Source organism: Ornithodoros turicata, chromosome 6 (assembly GCF_037126465.1).
Source record: "Ornithodoros turicata isolate Travis chromosome 6, ASM3712646v1, whole genome shotgun sequence".
Classification (NCBI taxonomy): domain Eukaryota; kingdom Metazoa; phylum Arthropoda; class Arachnida; order Ixodida; family Argasidae; genus Ornithodoros; species Ornithodoros turicata.
Window position 1 is genome coordinate 4,108,277 of NC_088206.1, and position 24,733 is coordinate 4,133,009.

The 24,733-nt window shown below is 43.7% G+C and overlaps 1 protein-coding gene and 1 long non-coding RNA gene across 3 annotated transcripts in view; one reads left to right on the forward strand and one right to left on the reverse strand.

Moving 5' to 3' along the window:
- The window catches only part of LOC135397478 (uncharacterized), an 82,252-nt gene that overhangs the window by 36,553 nt on the left and 20,966 nt on the right, over nucleotides 1-24,733 (forward strand). Inside the window, exon 4 of the mRNA XM_064629082.1 lies at nucleotides 23,479-23,576. Coding sequence (XP_064485152.1) covers nucleotides 23,479-23,576 — 98 coding nt within the window. The remainder of the gene's footprint in view (nucleotides 1-23,478; nucleotides 23,577-24,733) is intronic.
- On the reverse strand, nucleotides 17,650-18,671 carry LOC135397571 (uncharacterized). Of its 2 annotated transcripts, none has more exons than XR_010423661.1 (3): nucleotides 18,453-18,671; nucleotides 17,997-18,162; nucleotides 17,650-17,896 (listed from the first exon to the last, which is right to left on the reverse strand). It is a non-coding gene; the product is annotated as an uncharacterized LOC135397571 (long non-coding RNA). The 2 variants fall into 2 exon arrangements; XR_010423662.1 differs by having other exon boundaries at nucleotides 17,997-18,037; nucleotides 18,106-18,671.

The following is a 24,733-nucleotide window of genomic DNA, read 5'->3' on the forward strand; positions in this document are numbered from 1 at the left end:
AGTGTCAAAATAGAGGTACGCCGTGGTTCACTTTGTTTACTTTTTTTGTTGTTGTGTGTTTTTTTTTTTTTGCTTTTTGTTTATCCCGCGTTTTTCTTTTTCTTTTTGTTTTTCGTTGTCGTCGAGTGCCTAAATTTAAGCGCACTGCCTGCCTGTCTGGCAATTAACTTCCCGGTGAGTCACCCTTGTGGAGTTTGAAGCCGGGCTGTGTTTGAAGTCGCACCCGTTAAAGGTGACAGGAAGATGGGTGGGACATGACGTCACGGGACCTTTTGAGAGCAGCCTACACAGTCAACTCCGAGGTGTGGGGAAAAAAATGAAGCAAGCCTGAGAAGTATGTTTAAAATAGCTTTTTCTTCAAAGAGGTCTTTGTTGTTTTCGGCAGTGGAAAGATTTCAGGCGATAGAGGAGAAATTGTCTTTAGGTATTTCGGGGGAGTCGTATCTCTTCAGTCGGAAAAAATGGTTTGCACGATTGCGAAAAGTATTTGCATTGCATGTTGGACCGATATACAGGGTGTTTGCTCTAACGTGTCCAGAAATTATATTTAAAGCGAACGATAAAAGTACAGCAAGTGGTACTTTTCTGCTGCTTGAGTAAGAAACAGGTACTGCCTCACTAGTAGCACCTGTTTCTTAGTGAAGTAGCTGAAAAGTAGCGCTCGTTTATCTCTTATCGCTCGCTTTAAATAAAATTTCTGGACACGTTAGAGCAAACACCCTGTATTTTTTATTGTCCTTTATTGTCCTCGGTCTTTCCTTAGACCCCGAGTGGTTATTCGCGAGAAACGTCGTAAAAAATTAAGTTTCGATTTATATTGGATTGTTTAAACCCCCGTTCATTGTTGTGTAGCCGCGGAATCAAGATAAATATCAAAATAACGCTCGCTTTCACATAAATCATAAAAGCAAGATCCGCAGTGCTGTTATATAATCTAAAATGCCACATATTGACCGATGCGCGCAAAATAGTAAGAAAAACACATTCACAACTTTCTCACATTTTCTGCCAACATGTTTTCCCGAATACCTAAAACGACATATCTCCAGCTATATACAGTTAGCAGAACTTCACGCGCACGCTCCGCTTCATAACTAGATCCTGGCAACCTTCACTGTGGATGGCCGCCACCAATTTGCATGCGCCACCAATTTGCATACGCCACCAATTTAAATACGCCACCGTAAATACGTCAACGTATTCTTGAAACGTCGTTGACAGAGAGCGTGCAGTGCATGCTTGAAACTTCGTGGACCTTTGGCCCCTCCTTTCTCGAAGACCGCCAAACGGAGTTTTAAAATTACGACCACCACTTCAGGCTCCAACAACAACAGAGTCCTCATCGAACTATATTTATGCAAACCGTATGCGACTATGCCGCTGATAACGAGCGCGTACACGCGTGAAATATTTTAACGTGTTTGTCTGATGTATGTATCTAATGGAAATAGATGGAGGCTCGGAGATAAATACACGGGTGCTTATTGGAAGGAAATAGCAGGGAGGGTCGTCATTACGTGCCACAAGGCGGCGATAGAATATACAGGGTGTCCAAAATTTAGCTTTCACGAGCGCTACGCAAACACAGCGATGACAGGAAACCGGAGGATAACTTTACGCTACTTGTGTAAGAAACAGGTGGTGCTAATTATGTAGCACCTGTTTCTTACTCAAGGAACAGAAAAATCACCAGTTTTCTTTTGTTCGCCTATTTTATAAAGTGCTAGCGAAAGCTTAATTTTGAACACCCTGTATAGAAGCCAGTTACACGGAGTACATAGTGTGACGTTGCCTATTTCGAGACCTCGCTGTAATATTGTAAATACCGATCTACTGAGCAGTTGCTAAAAGGCGACCTGGTTTGAAATTTTCGACGGGACTTCCTTTTGAGAGATGCGTTACTGTATAAGCTTTCCACTTCTCGATCGTGGTGACGTTTTACTCCTCTTTTTCATGCAGAATACATTTTGTACACCTTTCGCGCAGAAATGTCTTGCCCTATAGTAGACACCTTTGTAAGTTTCACATCATACAAATGATGTGCCCTTCAGAGAACACAATTTCGGGGGCGTATTCCAGTTGAAACACTGTTTCAGATGGATGTTCTGCAACACCTTCTTATAGACGCTGTCACTACACCATTCAGTTGAACCCGCGAAATGAAAAAGGGTGTTTATATACAAAAACACCGCCTTTTACAGGCCGAAAGGTGTAAAATAAAGTCACCGTGTACGTACCAACCGGGTAAAAATTCACAACGGTGAATTTCAATTGACAAATTATTTCTTCAATCATCGACTTGTCACGCTATCCTATAGGCACAAAAAAAAAAAAGCAGAATCGAGCGGCTCAAAAAGACAGTGAAACGACGATTGTGCTAAAACTAATCGCGGTAGCCATCTTGAACCTCAGCCAAATTATGCATCCGCGTACAATTTGACGGGACACTCAAATGACGGGAGATAAGAACATTCTGTCGTTAGCCGATCTGCACTTCCCCCAAAATGCAAAAAAAAAGAAAAAAAAAAAGAAAGACAGTCTTGGTAGTCTTATCACGCCAGCATTCGCAAGGCCATTTCTGTCTCATGCACAGGGTTTGCTACTAAGCGAAGAATGTCATTCACATATTTTCATGGGCTCTTACGCAACCTAATGTAAGTTTCATTTTCGTTTAATCTTTCATTATTTTGTAAGGAGTCGCTGCTGTGACACGTTGCTCCCTCTGGTGTGCATATCCAATGAGGTCTACATCGCATTACACCTCCAGTCAGTTCCAAAGCGTTAATAAAATTTTCTCTGGTGTTTCTTTATTAATACGTTTCCAAATTCCTCCTCTTCTAGCATATGCTGACGACGACAAGCGAACGCCCCAACATTGAAAATGATAGTTAACTCAAAACAGACGACAACGTACGCTCAACAGGCAACTCAAAGCAGACGACAACGTACGCTCAACAGGCAACTCAAAGCAGACGACACTTAATGCGACCTAATTCGTATCGTTCACGAGGGTAAAAAAGCATAAACCGGTATCGAAGATTCTTGTTATGACATGCGTGTCATTGCATATCAACAAGAGAAAGCGAAGGACAACATATTTCCACGGAAGGCGCGCAACGAGGCGAAACGGTGGCGCCACCGTCGCGTGGTGGCCGTCAAGGGTCACAGGGAAAGTTCCAACAGTGCGTTATTTCTTCTTATCGTCGCTATCTGTTCGTCCTCGAAGAAGTTGAAGCTACGAGATGCGCTCATTTTTATCGCTGTCCACCTAGTCTGTAGCCGATATGTAGCAGCTCTCTCGCTTCTCTTCGGGAAGGGCCGACGACGGCGTTCGATGAGGAAGGCCTAGGGCACGTCAAGGAAAAGCAGACGACGCTTCTCCATTTGGAGGAAAGTCAGAGTGCAGATATATAGGTGTTGTTAGTGAGGACGTCGAAGGAATAGCTATTTCTCACTGTCACCGCAGAAGCTGTCTCCGGAGACCCGGCTGATTCGGCACAAGTCCTGACTGGACGTTGAGACTTCCGTCTGATTCTTGCCATTTGCATCTTAAATTGGTCGCACCTGCATTTACATCACCAGTTTAAGGCCTAATTTGATGTTTAGGCGTGCCCTATAACGGTTATCGCTGGCCGTATAAATTGAATGTATAGATAATCAAATTTAACAATGTAATAGTTTCAGGCATGTCGGAACTTTTGTGCTCACACGCCAATGACTACGCTCTAAAAAAAAGGGGGGGAAGAACTTGGGGAGCGATGACAGCTTTTATTTCCCTAAATTTCAGTTACTCCCCAGTTCAGTCCCCTTGTACAGACATTTAGTCTCCAGCACTGCGATGGTCTCTGAATATCACATGAACTTCCGTGCGTTTATTTCTGAATGAAACAAAAGGTTGTCGCAATGCATCTATAGTCACTAAAATCACTCCTCTTTTTTTCTTTCTCTCCCTTAGAGTTAATAGTCATTCAATCGACATATTTTTTCTGAGTTATCGCTTATAAGATCATCACGTGTCCCAGCAAGGTCACGACTAACGCTATGGCGGAATGTGCGTCCTGGGCCGACTTCAAAGGGAACTGTGCCGACATACGCCTGAAAGTGGCTGAGAAAAACCCCAGATGGCACAGCCGACACCGGGATTCGCACACGGGTACCTCCGTGGCTTCCGAAGTACCGTATATATACCGCATCCAATCAACGAATGAGATTCCGAGTGACGCAGCGCAGCCATTGGTTCGGGCAGGCACGATAACCTCAACGCTACTACAGTCAAACTCCTTTACAACGAAGCTCAAGGGACAGCAAAAAAATTCGCAATAAAGGTATTTTCGTTAAAAAGGATGTCCATTATTGGACCTATAGGCTCCAGCGGGACCGCAAAAAAAATTTGCTGTAGTGGTATTTTCGTTAAAAAGGTGTTCGCTATAAAGGAGTTTGACCGTATACTAACGCTCTCTGTTATTTCGTACTATTTCTTTGTTCTCGCATTACTTTGAAATCCTTTATCTTACCGCTTATATGCCACAGTAACACTTTTGTCTTACTGTTAGAAACGACCCTTTTTACGAGCTTTCAGACCATTTTCCACATCATCATCATCTTGTTCGAGCCTCGTGCCAACCAGTCTGCGACGTATAGATGTCCAAATATCCCACAATCTGTAGAGCACCTCGAGGCTCAAACATCCCCTGAACTACAGCGTCTACAGCAACAGCTTACATCCTATTGTTAGAGAGCAAGCACAATGGATGTTGCGTAACACAGAGCGATACGAAGCGCTTCCGTTATTTATAAGGCGCTAATCGGTATACTTGCATCGGGCGCTCGGCCTTCCTTGCCAGAATCCTCGCTGCGTCAGAGACCACGTCGCTGACAGCCGCTGTCAGAATCGTACTTCTCCCGTCTCTATCACAAACGGGTTTTATGCTCAGGAAAGAGTTCTCTCTCTTTGCGAATTAACGTAACGGAATGGCGCCCTTTCGAAAAATGTGCGTACAAAAGGTTTGAACTTTGAAGAACTTCCGCTAGGGCGACTGTGTCTATGAGCGTAGTACAGACGTGAAAAAAAAAAGAAAAAAGAAAAAGAGAATCGGCCTTGTGACGAGAGGTCTGGTGACAAAGCACGTTTTATTGAGTGCGCGTAAATCAAATTGGAACCAGCCTGAAGGTGAAAATGCTTCTACCCTATACCCTCGAACCGTGTTTCCGTACCCTCGGCAACAGGTGGGTTTTATTTTGTTCGGAGATGCTACAAAAACGTGGCAACCGAACCGTGGTTGCTGGCGTGTTTGGCAGTATTCGTGGGTTTAAACTGTTTTTTTTTTATTTTTTTTTTATTTTCGACTACCTGGAGGGCGGAATGTAGTACGCGTTAAAAACTGTCCGCGACGCATATAGCGTTTTCTCGGTGCAGTGATCGATCGATAGATGGCGCTAGAAGAGGACAAGATGGCGGACACCATGGTTTTAGGAAACGTTTCGTCTATATGAGAGAGCGCGTGGGAGAGGTCACGTGCTAACGAGAACCAATGGGAATGGCCGTAGCTCTCGCTCCTCATCAAGTCTTGTCGAGTATGACAGTTCCTTTTTCCCCAATGATTTAGTGTGCATTAGAACGGGCGAGAGTCGGGTCTATCGAAGTGTCAGAATCCCAACGTTTCTGCTCGAAATTTACACACGCTCCGGCGAGCCCATCAATATAAACTATAAACAAATTTCCTAATCCCGTAGACGAAATCTCGCCCAATATATCATCCTCCAAAGAAGTATGAAATGCGCATTATTCACGGTCCTTTCGGCGTGACCAGCCACGTCGTTAGGAAATCGATTACCGGAACGACGATGGTTGTACCACGTGACCGGACAGGACGTCACGTGGTCGAGCGTTCGAAGCGGGTCACTCGAATCAGTTATGCCATTTCGGCCGCGGCTGATATCTCTCCATATGTGGAAAAACAGGATTTCGACCAGATAGTGTTGGCCGTATTTGAAGTGCGATAATATGGCGCCCTTGCGGACGGGGGCTGTGTATGCAAAGCAGCATAGCGAATTTAAGGTTGTTTACGTATTCGGCATTGTGTGACCCTTTATTTTATTTTATTTATTTATTTATTTTGAACTGACAATAACCGGGTCATTCGCTGACACCCTTAGAAGGTGATCCCAGTAATATAAATGCACGCGAACTGGTTAATATAGATGAAAGAGTTTTTTTTTTTTTTTCAAGTACTTGGCAGGGACGACATCGCAGTCATTACCTCATATTTTTAGAAAGAGCATTTGCAGAAATGCTCGAATCGTCGAAGAGCTTCTTGTTTACGTCCCGCGTTTGCGCTGTTCACGCTTCATTTAATTTTTTTTAATAATAATAATAATAATAATAATAATAATAATAATTTTTACATTTTTTATGCACTCAGTTTAACACGCATGGGGAGGAGCCGGTGTCAAGCCTCATGGGCTTTTTGCTGCTCTCCCAACCGCAAGGAAATAAATTGAAATTGAAATTGAAATATGCACGGCTGTGCGCGAAGAGAGATAAATGCCGCGTGCAAGTAGATTTGTTATCGAAACGGTCGGCGGTGTACTATTGCCGAACGGCATGGTGCACGTGCGCCCTGGGCCGACTTCACGGGCAAACTGTGCCGACATTCTGCCTTACAGCGTCTGAGAAAAAGCGCACACAGAGCAGTTGACGCCCCGGGATTCGAACCCAGTTCACATCTTAATATCGACGTGGGAGACGGTCGGCTTAGGTAACACTACGGGAAAACCTTGGTGGGTGGTGGTGGTGATGGTGGTGTAACTGCTTGCCGTACTCGGCCTCGCAAGGCGGGCAACGTCACGACTAACGCACGTCCGTAAAAAAAAAAAAAAAAAAAAAGAAAAAAACCCGGGAAAGACAGGACTGTAGATTCGGATTTGCACCTTGGTGGGTAGTGAAAAAGGCGTGTCTCATACCAGTGACAAATGTGTTCGTTGTCGCACTTAATATAGCGACGCATTTCATTAGATTTGCCGAAATAACGTTCGACTGTCACTGACAGAAAAGCTGGCGTTCCCCAGCACTACAGTAGCGGACGTCACGGACGCAAGAAAAAGAAAAAAAAAAAAAAAAAGAAAATCCGCGGAAGCTGCAGGAAGGGAACTGTCAAAGAGCGGAGGAGGACAACTTATACAGTGTCTCGCTTCATCTCAAGGACAAGCGAGATTACGCGAGATACACGCTAAGGAGAGAAGAAAGCGGAAGGTGGCATCCCTCCCTCTATTAATGGCGTCGGCAAAAACCACGGTATTATATAGAGCAAGTAGAAACACAATGGCATCCTATCGCTTTCTTCGCAAGAAACGGGCAATGCTCCATGAGGACAGAGACAACACAACCGGATGGAAAGTGAGGCTGGCATGTGATTGTCAATCTTAGTTGTGATTGGCAGTTGATTAGGCTGAGTATATCTGTTCGTACCATTTGTCTCGAAGCCCACGGCTATTTCGAATTTCGAATAGCCCCCAGTTTCGAGAATCAGAAAATCCAAATAAAAACCTTGAGAAACAGCTTTTCTCAAAGCGAGTACCGCTTAATTTGGAGAAAACGCATAACGGAGAAACCATTATAAAGGTTATGCGCAAACACTTTGGTGTCTGGCAGGGAAGGAAAAACTGTCAAAAATGTTCTGCTAATTATTCACAGCTAAGATGGCAAATTGCCTTAAGAGCACACACACACACACACACAAAAAAAAAAAAAACTCTCGGAATCCTTTTTAATTTTTGTTTTCTAGAAAAGGTTCGATGTTGAAAAAGAAGCACTGAAGAGGTTCTGTAAGCAAGAAGAAAAAAAAAAACATGTCTCAGAAAACGTTGCAAGGGAAACGAAAAAGAGTGGCTGTATGACTTCAGAGTTCCGTAATTCTGGCTCCACCGCCAGGCAGCTAGCCAGGATCTCTCTCCCCCCCCCCTCCCCCGACCATACACACACATGAAAGAAAGGAGGAAGTAATGACAGTTAAACTCTTTGACTGTCGATTCCACAGAACCTTATTCGAAATACATAACGCAACCATAACTACTTCTGTGTAATGTTGCACCTTTGTAACGAGCATATTCCGCTTAGTACGTTATGAAATTCAGCTCCACTTCATCATTATCATCGGTCATATAATTATGTTGACAAACAGTATGATGCGCAATTCAGTAGATATAATCAAATAAACGCAAAGAATAACGATTAAAAAACGCAGCCACCAATAATTCGGTATAAAAGGCACGGCCTCCTTATAGGCCGGAAAACACGGTGTCACCCTCTCACCCACCTAATGAAGCGTAAAGCCTGATTTCCCGCGACCTGTATATAACGATGCATTTCGCCACAGCTATCTGACATTTTGCAACTTGCAGTGACAGCATGTGACAATGCCCTTCGAGTATAGGCAAGTCATATGGTTTGTACACACTTCCGCGATGAGCGCTAATTCTTATAAGCGGTTGCCAGTGCTATCGCCAATATCTCGAATCTTGCGTTCGTTTACGCGGCAGGTCGCAATAAAACGATTTCTCGCGGAAAGTTCTTATAAACAAAATGTCAAAGAGCATACAGCGCGGTATATGCCTGCCACAAATGTGACGCAGCGTACTTTTTTTTGTGTTGTCAAAGTGACAGCTCTTGACAGATGTCAAAACTTTTCCACTCTTTCGGGTTCTGTGTGAATCTTTCGTGGTAGTTTTACTAAGAAACTAGAAAGCATCTGCAATTGTGCTGTTAATAGTGCGCGGGAAGATACGTTATGAAGCTTACGCGATTTAAAGTTATGTGATACCTATGGAGCGAAAATTCAATGGCAGATTACTGTGAAGTGAATATCCACTTTTTTTTTTTCACGCTCTTCTAACTGGTGTTGTGTGAAAAAAAAAAGCTGGTCATTGTGACAGCTATTGTGCAATGTGATAAATAACAAACTAATCGGAAAGGAAAAACCCATCGCTATGTTCTACACACGTGATAATAAGCAAAAAAACAAGTGAACAGTAACTTCATTAGGTCTATTACACATATCGAGGCGAAATTTAAACGGACACGTTGCACGCGAACAAACTACATATGGTCCGTTTTATCGAAAGAACCTCCAGCGCCCAAATTAACCGCAAACCCACATATCGAACATCCCGGTTATAACGATGGATTCTAGCACGTGTTTCTTGACGTACGACGTGCGAAGGTTAGAAATCTGCTGACAGCGCGGCATTCCACGTAACGGACCCGAAGCACGTGGCGTGGAACGACAGCGCGCGCTGCTAATGACCAATAAAACCTACCTCGTTTGGACTTCATTTCTTGGCCGGAAGATCACAACAAGAAGGGTTGTGAAGCGGTGCTTCTCAAGTAAGTTCCGACTCGTGGAGCACTGATGGAACAACACATTCATACGCACTGTGCCATGATCAGTTGACAGGCAATCCAGAGTAACGTTCGCAACATATAACAACCCTCCTCTGCTTGAAACGCGCAACGCGCGACTGACAGCGCGCTTGCAAACGGCAGGAGCGCGTGGCAACAGGTAGAGAAGACAGCTGCGCTAAACGTTGTGGCGACATCTGGGAGCGGAAGTGGAAAGCTGTACGTTTTGACAGCAGACGGTCGGTTGGGGCGATGCTGTCGTCTGCTCATATGCGGCCGTTTTGCATAAAGTTACATCCGCAGTGTGCTGAAACGTGTGACGAAATGCCATCTTTTTCTGTGCATCCTTCAACCGATTGAGGATTCCGTTGGCAAAACTGGTTGAAAATTTTGCTCTGGGAAGGTGCAATCATTGTTACATTGGCAGAACCAGATCAGGTGGGGATAGTTCCATTGGGGGAACTGGGGCAAAACCTGCAAATTCATATGGGTCAAAACGAACGGAACGGGGCGAGAAATAGCAGGCATGCGCGCGACAAATGAGTGTGTTTCTGTCGGACACTTTTTTCAACGTTCCTTATTGTCGGTAGATCCAGAATTATGGCTGCACCACAAACGAGTACCACAATATATAGAAGGTCGTGGTTCCGAGGAATTCTGAGGCAGCTACGTGGCCATGTACACAGGTGGGTTTAGCACATTGATGATGCCAGCTGTAAAGGATGTTGTTTTTCTTTGTCTAAGTGAATTATGATTTATGAGCTAAACTGTATTCATCTCACCGACGAAAGCAAATAAAAACAGGCAGTGTCCATGCGGACGAGGACATGATATTTATTACAGGAGCAAGTGGCGCTGCTGACAGCTGCCTCTTGCTCCAGATATACACTGTGTGCTCTGTAATCCGTTCAAAGAAAAATGTAACACAGGTGCGTCACCACGCTCTTCTAGTGATTTCATCCGTGTGACCGCTTCGTCTGCTACGAGAATCCCTCCAGAGCGTAAATAATTATCTGTTGTCATCTGCAAACTTTATCAGTCTGACAAAACGGTGCCGTAGACGCTCGCTAGTTCGCTTACCTTCCACAATTATAGACCCGCTTTGGAATCCTGGGTCCCTTTTTTAGCGGGACCGGGGGCCCTTTTCGCGTCACAGGCCGCCTATATATAGCAGACGACGGGCTCGACAGAATCACGTGACCCCGGAGCACCGCGCGCGGCCAATTCACGCCCTGTTGAACACAACTGTTCTATCCGTAACTTCTGCATACACCCCCATATTCTTTTTTTTTTTTGTTGTTGTTGTTGTTCGCAGTGTTACTGTTTGTTTGGCATATGAGTAAACGAGTAAAGAGACGTAAACGGGTTAAACGACTTCTGCTTCGAGCGAATCATCTGCTTCGGGATGTGACGTCACGTCCGGTGTGACAGCTTCTCGTCCTGCATATAAGATACAGCTGTTTCAGAGCATAGCTGGGATATAGACTCGATGGAACATGTGCAGAGGCTACGCGGGGAACGAGAGTTAGGCAGGTGGATTACAGTTGCCTCACCTCCTCAGCCCCCATATTAGTTTCTTTCTGATATAGCTTTGTCTTTTTATTTCGTTGTTCTTTTTTGGTTGCCAAACCGACACATAAATTCAGTTCATTAATCTTTCTACTTGAGCGTCGGACTGCCACAGCAACTGGCCCATCTTCCCGATGGTGCTTAGCACCACAGAACGGTATTTTTATAACAGCTGCTGTGAAAACTAAGACAGATGTCAAGCCTCCAAACTGCCGGAAATGATTAAGATTCACTGTATACGGTTGAACGACATATCGACGAACGCAGCAAATCAGCTGGTCGTGGACCACGGGGATCAACCTCTTTGAGCATCCGTTATCGATCGGATTATTTTCTGCATCCGATAAAAGAAAAAAAAAAGAAAAGAAAAAGACTACATAGAAAGCAGACGCTATAGAATGAAATGCACGCACATGTCGACAGTTTACTGTAGTCAAATATGGACACTGAGTATTTTGGCAACCTTATACTTGCTCTCTGTGCAGACACTTGGTATCAAGTTATGCTGGATAAAAGATGGTTATAATTCATCAGTCTGAACCATGTATTCCAAAGGGTGAAACAGACGCTTAGAAAATCAGAATACGGAAACCGAAACCCCGTCTCCGCCAGTGAGGCAGCGTGGGAGAGGTCACGTGCCTATGAGGGCCAATGGGAATGCCTGTAGCTCCCTCCTCCTTTTTCCGTCAGAGCCCCGGAGTGCGCGCTCAAGGCTGTATATCTAGCCAAGTACAGGATGTGTGAACGACGCATTTGTGACATGTGGGACATACACGTGGGACTTCATTTCGGTTTCTACACCTGTTTTTTTTTTTTTTTTTTTGCATACAGTCGAACTCCTTTACAACAAAACTCAGGAAACAGCAAAAAAAAAAAAAAAAACTGCAGTAAAGGTATTTTCGTTAAAAAGGATGTGCATTATTGAACCTATAGGGCTCCAGCGGGACCGCAAAAAAAATTGCTGTAGTGGTATTTTCGTTAAAAAGGTGTTCGCTATAAAGGAGTTTGACTGTATAGCGAATTTTTTTCAAGGTAGCTGATTTGAATGCTCTCGCAGATCGTACGCGTGGTTCAGACGCAGTGCAGTGTTTGTGTGTGGTTGCGTTGTGACATATTCATCTGTGTAGGTCCAGGTGAAAGACGCATAGAACTAACTGACGGTGACAAAAAAAAATAAAAAATAAAAGAAAAGCCATGCTCAATATTGTGAAAGCTAAAGCTAGGATGCTCCAAATATACTGTAAACCTGTTCTTCTTCTGCAGTGAGGCAGTGCGCGAGCTGACTTACATGCCAACTCCGGTGTTAAAAAATATATATAAATAAAATATAATAATGAACCTTTGTATACCTTTTTTTTATACCTTCTTCTGCCAATCTATGCCATATACCCTGCGCACTTCATTTCCATACATCCCAGAGTGGCTGAAGATGTATATATAGTAAGATACTTCTGTATTAAGTTCTGTAATATGTTCTTCCTCTCTGGGTGATTGTTGTTATTAAAATACTTTTTTTTTCTAGTTCCGTTTCTTTTTTAAATTTGTGGCAAACTGTTGTGAGACAATGACACTGCGATATAGCGTTGAAATAAATCGTACCTTCCTGCTTTCCGAAATTATAACACAATGCTCTTAAAACATATTCGCTGAAGTGTACTACCCGTATTCACCAGTCGACTTAAACCATTGGTTTAGTGACGTCGGGTTTAAAGCGATCACGTGCTCTCTCCGGCTATGAAGCGCCATCCAAACAGTTGACCACAACGCATGCGCATTATTCACATTGTCACGTGACGGCTGAGGGGAAGGAGAAAGTAGCAGACGACAGGACTGCGAAGGAGGGAAGGCTCCTGTTTTATTTTTTTTTTATTATGAGGTTGTTACGGAAGAAAAGTTGAGATGGCGCTGCTGCAGGTGGTTGCGGATCAGGGTATCGGGTATCGGTAATCGGTGGTTAGATCTACCTCTGTATCTGTTAGTGACAAGCTCCGCGAGATATGGTTGTTGTGGTCACTAAAAAGGTGTACATAGTGAGCGTTTGCAATGTTATTTGAAAAACAGAAGTAGGTATCCTCGCGGAGGTGATCGTTGTGCTATTGTCAGTGTTTCGTCGTCGATTGTGACTGCGTGTAATAATTTCATCCGCATCGACCATCGCTTATTTATCGTCTGTTGTGCGATATGTGTGGTGAACTGCAACGACCAAGATTGCCTCTCGATTGCTGGGGCATTCCAGCAGCGTCCTTTATACGCTTTCGAGCCTGGTGTCATGAGCGCAACGTTTGTGCAAGTGTTTGATCACTGTGGGCTATGAAACAGTAAACAGAAAGAAAGTTGATGCAAGGGTGGCCTTATGCTGCATGGGACTCCCACACGCACAACTTTTACGGTGTTATCGTTTTAAGAAATCGACGTGATACTTTCAACGTGTCACAAACCTGTAACGCGTTAGAGTATCTCCTTGCTGGCTGTGTTTCTTTGGAGCGCGACTGATACGGAAGACGTACTCAGGGTGCTGCCTTGTTTGCGTCGTCGTCCTGTGTGTGTGTGTGTGTGTATTTCGTTTGTTTGTTTAGCTCTGTTTTCGTCATGTTACCCAGGGCGTCCTTGCTTGTGAGCGTGGAAGTGTTGTGACCCCGTGTCAGTGCGGTGCGTTGCTGTGCTTAACTCTGACCTCTTTTATTTCTGCATTTCAGCATATCAGATTATTGTAGAAATCACTAAGCACTAAATTGATTGTTCTGTTCAGCCCACAAAGATTCATCGTTACGTTGTGACTGTCTCTTGCTCTGATGAAATTTCACGAAATAGGAACATACCTAATGTATATATTTGTCATTCATTGCCGTTACTGAGCATATTTGTCATTTGATATGACGCATTCGACATTGTTAAAATAAATGGCCACACTTTAGTGCCAGCACACTACGTCTGAACTATTCAGGATTTGTAGTTTAATGAGACCACGTACACAAAATACAGATGTTAAAATGAACCAAATATCTCATAAAGAAGGAGGTGTTATACCAGTTTCACGAGTGGTGTTCAAAGGATAGAGCAAACAGGAATGGACCAAAGAAAACACATACAACAGCTGCAACATCAGCTACAAATAAGCCTGTGCTGTTATTTTGTTCAATAATTGCATTGTGTTTATTTCTTCAACTTCATCTATTATTGAGGGAACACTTTTATGCAACTGGTTCGGGACTTACACATTTTCCGTGCTAATTCTTTACAAGCTTCTCTCTCAACTTCATACTGGCATTGTAAATTTCACTAGCATTATCATCGCACCATTACATGCCAAACCATCACGACCACCAATGCTCCCCACAGCTCATGCCATGCTAAAATACGGCCAACAGCACATCATGCACTAAACAAGTGTAGCAAGGCAGGGTAGGTCATACGAATTATGGTGTGTAGACAGCCAAAAAACGTGGACAGACGAACAATGACACGGACGACTGCATCATGCACTACACTCTGTGAAATCACTCCTTATTTAAGCTTTTACTTTAGGATTCTTGTTCAGAAAGAATTTGCGTTAGTGATGCAGTTAGTTATCACTCCATCCTAACACAGATCACTCAACTTTGACTGTGAAATGACATAAGAGGTAACTGTATAATTGTTAGTTTGTTTATTTTTATTCCAGCAGATCTTCAACCCCTTGCTTTGCATTTTTTTAGTTTTCCAGTCATGGAATAGTTTTCGAACTATTTTCCCAGTTTTCCATGCTTTACTGGATTGCAGACATCCTGAGCTACAAACTGTAATTCAAGCAACTGGGCATTCTAGGATTACATGTTTGTGACCTGCCTCGACTAATTCTCGTTCTTTACACCGATGATAAAGCTCTGAAAAATTATTGCACAGGCTGCATTTCTGCACTATGTGGTTATGCAGTTTGACTGTACAGCTTTGTATTGAGAGATTGTGCTATTTCTTAAGAAACAACACAGTGGAATATCAAAGCAAGGCACACCTAGAGGTGCTCATTCTAGCATGAAATCTCTGTAGTAGCACTGATCATTGTCTGCTTGCTTTCTGTATTGATCTATAGCAGACAGTGAGATGAAGTTTGCAATGGACAAATATGCGCAATGCAAATAAGCTCACACAAAGAAAGGAATGCAACTTGAAATCACGTGCATCTTAGCTACAATGTGCTGTATTACTTTTATTAAAATTTACATGTTTGTATATCTTTCTTCCACAATTTCACTAATTTTTTTAACCACTTTGGTAGTTGTCACTTTGTAGAGGCGGACATATTCATCCAGTTGTGTCAACACAAATCTATGTAACTGGACAGTTTAATGTATTGAGCATGGTGTACTGCATCATGAAGGACAAAGTTTGGGAGCAGATGTATGGGACATAACACTGAATAATACAGATGCCTCTGCATGACTAACCACCTAACTTCAGTGACGAGTGATGAACATGCAGTCTTCAGGCAACTTCAGGAAATTAATACATGATGTATGGGGAAATGGTTCAGAAGATTTACCAGCACCCAAAGCAACAGTTTCACAAGTTCCGGCCAAATGCATTATGTTGGCGCACAAGATAAGCATGTAATTATTTTGTTCCACTTTACTGAACTTTATGCACCCCTAAGAAAATGAAAATGTAGGAGGAGAGGGGGGTTCTGAAAAGAAACAGAAGTAGTGTGAATTTCCTGTTAAAAAGAAATGAAAAATTCCACACACATAACCACAAGATTTATGAACCTATGGTGAAGCAAGCTCTTACACAGACATGTCTTTCGTGTGTTACATGAAGGTCAGTTGTGTTGGGGATGGCATGGTATGCGATAAGCCTAAGCTAATGCCTGCCACATATTTGAAACAAAATAAATAACGAGGTGTGACACATATACAATCTAATGTCACAGGCATTTGGTGCCAGTCATTCAGTGAAAATAGTTTGCATGAGATGCCGCATATTCTCCAGGTGACCATGAGGTGGAAGGAAGCTTTCCAGCGATAAATGTATGCCATGGTGTCGTGTATTGCAACAGCATTCAGGCACTGTTTCGAGTGACAGATCCATAGATGTTAAAACCATTTGTCATGACGCTGATGACACAGTCTTAGTTACATCCGAATTTTGTTACCGTAGTATTCCCATATTCTGTATACCCTCCACTCACTGCTTTAGGGGTGGAGTGAGAGTCAAGGCAGAGGAGAGCCGGTGTGATATGGGAGTACCCATTCTGCGTAGATATTGTACAGGACATGTCATACAGGAAAAACCGTGGACACTTAGCATGCACCTGAGCTGGTGTATAAGGAACAAGTTGTAACATAACTGAATGTACAGTGAGGTACTACACATATGCATATTAGATGTGGATATTGGTTTGGTTCCCTATTTTTGAACTCAGCTATTCAGAACACGTTGAAGACAGGCACAACACCAAATTAGAGGCATAAATATCGCGATAAATAGAAGCATGATTGCAATGTGCATGCAGGAGTATATTATAAATCATGTAGCATGATTCCATAGGAATGTGTTTTCCCATTCTTAAGATTTACCTCTACAGGATATGAGACTACACAACAAGAGTGCACTGATCACACTAGTGTAAAGCTGCAGTGTCGTCAAGCAATTTTTAACAGTCCTGCTCACAGAAATGATGCAGAACAGCATGCATACATTTTAGCTTGAAAGAAAAGCCTTGAGCTTCAGGAGACACAAAAGGGACTCTGTTTTTCTGTTTAGTACTATATTCACACTCAACACCTGAGTACATGGATAAACTCTGTGGCCATATGACAGCTATCAACAACATAAAAGGAGATGCATAATGTAAAAACCCCCGAGACTAGGGAACACGAAGAGACAGACACATCAGACTTCGTGTTGTGTCTGTCCCTTCGTGTTCCCTAGTCTCGGGGTTTTTACATTATGCATCATCTTCACCAGCTCGCTTGCTTCCTAGCCATTTTTTCATTATAAAAGGAGAGATAGTGTAACATGGGTGCATGTTTACCCTGCTTTACTACTGTCATCAATATCCACACTGAACACGTGCACACAGAAATTAACTATGCAGCATTACGGCAGCTGTCTATAACGTAAAAGAACGATAGCTACTGTTAACATGGGACCGTGCTCTTTCACGTTCTCGTGTGCTCAGTGTATATACAAACAGCTGCACTGGCAGGACAAATCTGTACCCATGCTAACAGAAGCTAACTTTCTTTTAAATAGTTGACAACAGTCACGTGGCCATGTACAATATTTCCATGCACTCATGCTACAGTTATGACAGAACCACATTTCCATTTTGATGTTGTGTGTACCAGCTGGCTACTATTATAATTGTCAATACCATCTATTGATAAGTCTGTACCCTATGTTTTGTTAAATCTATCTGGAAGGTGTTATATGCAGTAATTGCAGTTGATCTAATTTTCAACTTCCAGTGCAATGCAATAATGGGCAAAAGAGCTTAAAGTTTCTGTACACATTGCCCTTGGTTCCTATGCAATTCAGCTCTTTTCCAGTACACCTCAGACATATTAGTGGAGTCAGCATGTGGAATGTAGCAAGGAGTTTTTTCCTTGTGCACCATTGCTTACTTATGTTTTCACGTGACCTCACCATCTAATTGAGCAGGGTATCGAGAGTGCATGCCTCTATGAAAAAAGTCATCCTTGTGGAACTACGTAATAGCCTTTATTGTCTGAATATAAACAAAAATCTCACAAATACAAAGTTGTTGTGACAAATGAGTCCACAACAGAGATTTTTTAAGCAATGATCTCCAGAATATCTGTGCTTATACAATGCACAAAAACTGTCATTGATTGGTTATGGTTATGTACCTGCAATAGTTAACCTAAAAAAGTAATGATGCATCCAAAAGGTCTCCAGCCTCCTTTAGCACTGTCTTTTGCAGAAACAGCCCTACAAAAGCAGATCTACTGTTACCATACAGTAAATCAAAATAGAAGTAAGCAGCTGTTTTTTTTTAATGTTTTCCAATGTAGCAGTAGTAACACAATACCTGAAGAACTGTTTTTCATTGGTCTCCTCTGCTGTGGCATGCTGAAATAAGTAAAACACACATTTCAGTTTCATCTATGTGAATTATTACAATACATTATTATTATTACATGTGAATCCAGGGAAAATGGGGACCTCGTTCGGTTTTGCTCCGGTATTTTCATAACCTGGGAAAGCAAAATCTGCTCAAATTCCGTGTTCAGTGTAGTGCAACAACATGCATATTTCCATGCCTAGATAGTATCCACACAACAGCCGCAAGACGCTATTGCACTTCATGATCAGTCCTATTGCACGATTAAAGGTCTCTGGAGATAAGACACGCTACAAAGAGATGACAGATACTGGGACGGTTAATAAACATGCGAGTGGATAACGCCCCTCAATTTCTCAATCGGGGCTCGCAACAACCATCTAGCACGTTATTGCTCCTACTGTACAATGACGGGGTGCTTACAGTTTGCATCACAGGAGATGACATCATAATAAGCGCCAGCACTATGCTTTGTTTTTGATGATGCACATTGACGTTCGCCCATCCGCACGCTCTATCGGTCCATTGGATTGGTATCTGGATTTTGTCCAGTGGCACATGTCGATGTCACTCACTTTGACCACACTTTGACGGTGCTTTTTACCTTTGTCATGCAAAAGTTCGCGATAGCGCCTTCGAAAAACAACAGCCGCATTTCGTACCCCCGGCCAAGCGTTACGCCGTTTTCGTTTATTAACCGTGCATTTAAAACGATTCTGCTTAATTTTTACCAGTTAGATTTCGAGTTAGTGAAACCTCACCTACCACAACCACTCTACAATAGTTTTTTCAGCACACGTTCACAGTTGCAACGTACTTAGGCCGACGTTAAACTAGCCTCTCCCCTAGTTTAAAATACGTCCCATTCAAATACATGGGTCTTAAACCACCGGTTTAAGTAGCTTGGGTGGGTGGTCGAAATGGAATATTTGAATCGAATATTCGTCCCATTGCGATAAAATCCACCTCCTGGGCGCTTCTAGTAACTATATCAATCAAAACTTACCCAAGATTTGATGAAAAATTCTTCGTGAACCGAGGATTAGGCCTACCGGCCTCCATCGCTTCTGGCAGACTCTGGCGAAATGCGCATGCGCCGTGCAGGAAGCCCGCTATGTGCGGTGCCATTGGCTTCACAGAAGCAGGTTGTAGAGCATGGGGTGGTGATCCAGGATTGGCGAACGAAGGTCTCACGTGATCGATTTAAACCCGACGTCACTAAACCAATGGTTTAAGTAAGTTGGTGAATACGGGTATACATGTTTATACCAGTGATGTGCAAATAACATTCGGGTCTGCAGCACAATATATAGCTCTGCAGAGACATAGTTTATATACCACCAGAGGTATAAATTCTAGACCCCCCCTAAGGTATACCCCATTTATACCTTTGCTGAAGGTATGAATTGTAGATTGGGGATTGTAGCACTCGCAGATGTGCCGCTTTGATGATGATGGTGATGTGATAAAGGAAAAAAATGTGGATGTGAGTTTCGACGAAGTCGAACTGGCTTAAAATTGCTTATTGTGTACGTTCTTTGTCTTGTATGTGCTGTTTTTACTGTATAGATAGTATGAGTAAAGGAAGTGCGTAATAATAAAAACGTGCAAAAAGTAAAGCCTATCCAGAAACCGTCCCCAAACTGTCCCAGTGACATCCTGTGAGACGTCCACAGGACTGTCTAGAAGTATCCTATGTGACTTCAGCCAGGATGTCCCACAGACTGGTTTAGGCGGCAATATCGAACAGTCCATCCCTGGAGCGTTTCTGGATGGAGGTCTGTGGAGGTCTTGGCATCCTAACTCGTTGCTCCGTGGGACAACCTTGGGATGTATGACTGTCTTGGATATATAGTATCACAACCTCTTTAACTACCATCGTCCATGCCTGCGAATGTCTATGTTTTCGTGTATTTGTAAAGCGCACATGCACAACGAGAGTTCGGTAGCGGGTTGCGCGTTTAAATATTCCCGCGCACTCCCTAGACTGTGCCGCCGGCGTCCTCCTGCCGGCGCCTGTGTTCTGCTTCTTAAACTTACGATATGCTTTGCGCGCGTTTCCATGTCTGGGCATTTGGGGAAACTTCAGCTCACTTTTGTGCACTTCAATTGTTTGTACCTCAAGGATCCGAATGGGTTATTTGGTTTTTCTGGCTCGGGGGGGGTTATACCAGTCTGGAGGTTTGTTCCTATGGCTATTGTTCTAGCCATATCGAGTAGAACTTACTCCTCCAATAAACAGCGAAAGCGGGTTGAATTTGAAAAAAAGAAAAAGAGAAACGGCAGTAAAAAGATAGTTGTAGAAACATCGACTGCACGTGGGTAGGAGGGAAGCAGAAGTCAAGTGGCTATGTCCCATATGTGGCGTCCTTATTGTCCTTATTGTTGCTTATCATCATCATGTGATTCGACGTTCGACCATAACAACCATAGTTCGTGTTCATGCCGCCGGCTACAGTTAACAGCCACACCATTGGTGGAAAACATCGCAAACCATTCGCAGACGATCGCCAGGGGGTACGTCATTGCGTAACCATATATGTGCCTCGCATAAAACGTGATGTTCGAAAACGAAACAGCATTTTCTGTGTTCCTGACTGAAGATACTTTGCGTTTCCATTCAATGCTCTGCCAAAAGCCAAAAGTTATTTGCAGCTCCATAATAACCTACAAAAGTAGCAAAGGATATTGGGGGCGCTGCGATCGGGCTCTTGCGTGTTTTTTTCTGTCGCTGTGGTGAAACGCGCAATACTGGCTACGCAATCTCGCTCGATTTGAAAGACTTTTCCTCTGCCGTCCTTCTTTAACAGGACGTTTAACGTAAGAATCGACTTAATTATCGCGTATAATACGCCAATAAAATGGCTACGTCGACAGCAACACTCTGGATGGGAGACGTAAGTGCTCCGATTGTTTACTGCAATACCTCGCCGCCATTGCTCAAATCGCGTTGGAGCAAATGCGAGTCTGGCATTTTTACCATTTGATGCCGACGGAGCGGACGAAGTATAGTTACGAAGACGGAGGACGAATTTTATTGCCGTGATACACGGTTTGGGGATGTCCGTTTCATTTGTACGTCTGTCAGATGGTCCTATTCCACATAGTGGGTCACACAACGGCATTTTTGCCGGTGACGATTTCAAGGGGAAAGCATTTAACTGTTCAAAGTATTTGTAAGAAAGAATAAAATACGTTTCCCATTTCTGTTTACAACGATGGCATTGCGCAACTGTGTGCCACATTGCATGAGCGGAGATAAAGTTCAGAATGCCAGCTCGTCGACTTTCCGAGGTGGACACCGGTCGCACGGATATATAAAGGAAAAAGCTATATCAGGAGCTGCCGCGGTACCATCAGATCATAAGGAAGTTCGCGCGAATAGCTGGATGAGATGTTGACTCATCGTCTTCATGTGCCTCACATAAAAATATTGCGAACGTAACACGCTGGAAGTCGCACATAAGGTTGTAGTTCTGAACAGGAACAACGTGGTTAGTGTTTGAAAGCCCTCCCATGTAAGGATCCCCCTCACCAACAACCCCCCAGTATCTTGCGTGCAACACTCTCAAGTTAGAACACAAGAGTTAGTGGTTAGCTGGAAAAAAAGATGAAAAAGAAAAAAAACAGCAAAATCATCAGTTATTGGGGTCATATGCCCTCTATAGGATATCACCCCCCCTCCCCTCCCCTTGCCACGACCCCCAAAGTTCGTGTCCCCATGAGCTGCATAAATTGCGATGCAAACAAAATTTTTTAAGTGCGCTCCAGCCTAGAGCTTTTTTAGAGCTTTTAGAGACTTTTCCTGGCCCGCCCCACCACTGGAGCATCGAAAAATGGTCCGGGCCTTCCTGTTTTTATGTGGCCCAGCGGCCCATTGAGTAGAGCCCGATCAGGCTCGGTGACTCAGCGAATAGAGTGAGGCCTAGCATTTCCAACCGTGACTTGCGCATTTCTAGCGCTTATCAAACAAACTTACGAGTAAATTTACCAGAAGAGAACACGAGGCTACAAACATACAAGAACTGGTGGTATAACACCGTTACAGCACAAGACCAGATTAAATCCAGAACGCACGTGAGCAAGCACATTTTTGTGGAGGCAGAGGATGTTGTCGACAGACTCCTCCTTCCAATCCCTATCCCTCTCATCAAGCTTTGAAAACGTGGTTGTGTGAAAGATGTGACGAGTCGGAAGCAATGAGGTGGCTTTGAGAAGGTTCCCAAACGATTCCAGTATGTGACCCCTTTGAGTAGTACCAAACCTACCATGACCCCCCCCCCCCCCCCCCCCCCCCCCCCCCCACCCCCCCCCCACACACACCTTTATAAGCTTTTCGAAACTTTACTTTTTTCAATGACGCAGGTACATTTACATTGTAATTTGTTTAAGACATTAACTATAGACAGAGCTACCAAAAATGCTTATTAATTTTTTTTAACGGGGATTGATTTAATCGTGTATTTTAATGAGAATGATGTATTCGCTGTCTTGATACAAGCAAATCAATCCATTGGTATGTGTGGCTCAAGGCATAAGGGTCAAGGCATATCGCATGTCTGCTTGGACCCACTCCATGACCCCCAGCAAAAAGGCTCATGACCCATTTGGGGGTCATGACCCGCAGTTTGAAAAGCACTGTTCTAGAGGGTCGAATTGTACACACAATGCAGTGCCTTTTTGCAAATATATTCACAGGAATGACATAAGCACGTGATCATATGAATGAATAGTTCTGCATTGTGTGGACTTCGCTGCGTGACCCTGCCGAGCCAGGCTCTCAGAAACGTGTTTGCCGGCCCGGCCCGCAGCACACATCCAATAAGATGACCGGGTCAGGCCCTGGCCAGGTCGGGGGCCTGGGCCCATGATGGGCTCTACTGCAGCCTGCTTTGGATGATGTTATTCAATTCGATGATCACTGTGAAAGAACGATCACAAAGTCCTGGTGCACAGAATTTTGCATTTATCCCAGTTCGTGCCTCTCTGAGTACTGCAATATTATTGAACACGCTCGTCATTATACTCACAACTCTGCAAAATATTTGAGTTGAATTCGCAACCAATTATTTACAATTAAATGTTGATGCAAGTATTTTTACTGCCGTGATGTTGCTTTTTGTAACTTCTGGTTTCTGTTCTGCCAAGCACTTAAGCCAATGATGTGAGACAAACTCTGCCGATTATGTTTTACCACATCTCAAATTGGTCCTCAATCACGTTGACTTCAGTCACACACCTGTGTGATGTCTGCCAAAAGCACGGTAGCTCATGCATGCATCACCCTGAGACCGAAACTGGATGTGAACGTGTTATTCAATTTTCTCGTTTATCTCGGAAAGTACGACGCTCTGCCGGATGGAATTTTGCGTTTTTACAGTCTGATAAAACTATAATCTCAACGTCATCTCCAGACTGTCCCCTCATGATCTGTTCTTTCCACGCACAGCTGGAGCCTACCATGGATGAACACTTTGTCCAGCAGGCCTTCAGCATGATGGGCGAAGCTCCAGTCAATGTCAAGATCATTCGTAACAGAATGACTGGGTGAGTGGAAACAGCTGAATTTTGTTTCTCTCTGGCTGCGGCTGTCATTTTTTCCTCACGTTATTCGTTTTTTCATGACTGTAACCGTGTCTATACAGCTGGTAACAATGTTTGTAGCGATTGTTCAAACAAGGACGGGGATCTGCAGTGTTACACATGTATGCGACTTTGGCTTCATGACTCGTTCTAAATAAGACTTTTTACGGAAGCGAAGAAGCTTTATCAGTCTCACACTAATACTGTGTTTGATTAAATTATCTTACGCAAACTAGCATTTGTGTGCATTGGTCTAAACATTGGTCTAAACATAAACATGGTCTAAACAAACATCGTGTAAATTTGCAGATCCTTGGTCCCTTCATCTGATATAGAGCCCTGAACTAGACCTGTACTGTCGAAACGCGTTGAGCTAACATAGCTTTCTATATCAACTGCTCGTACCCTCATTGCGTACAGCTTTATGAAACGGGCGTGATTGTGTTTTTGTAATTTGGAAATGTTTCGAAAGAATTTTTGCATACGAGAGCATTGTCACCAACCTTCCGCTGTTCACTCGAGCCTAATTTTTCTAGTTGTTTCTCTTACATAAAATATGGCTAGGTGTATCGGAACGATTAAAAATTACCTTAACGGCAATATAGTCACAAAGCTGCGGTTCCATACGCTGGTCTATTCAGGGCCCTACATTAAGCGTCGGTCAATGATCTTCGTGGGCCACGGGTTACGAAACGCTATTCGCTCTCAAGTTGGCAGTGTCATGGAGAGGGAAGGAGATAATGCACGGTGTGTTTGTCAGTGGTGAACAGACAAGCCAACGTCGTCAACGTTTAAACACGGCCGGGGATGCCAGCACCTCGGCAGCAGTATACAAGCTGCTTAGTTACATAGTTACATCTTCGTCTACATGGTTACAGTTACATAGTTCGTACATAGTTACAGAACCCCCGGACGGACGAGAGTAGTCCACTTGCCGACCCCTGTAGCGTCGCGACTATCCTTGCGTTTGCCGACCAAGAGCGACGGAGGCTCCGCCTCCTCGATGCCGGCCAATAGGAGGATGTGAAGGGCCTCGCGACACGCGAAACACCGGTAACGGTGCGCCATCTCTTGGGTGAGAGCGGAGGCTTGGGAAGTGCCTGCCCTCCGCGTCCTCCTAT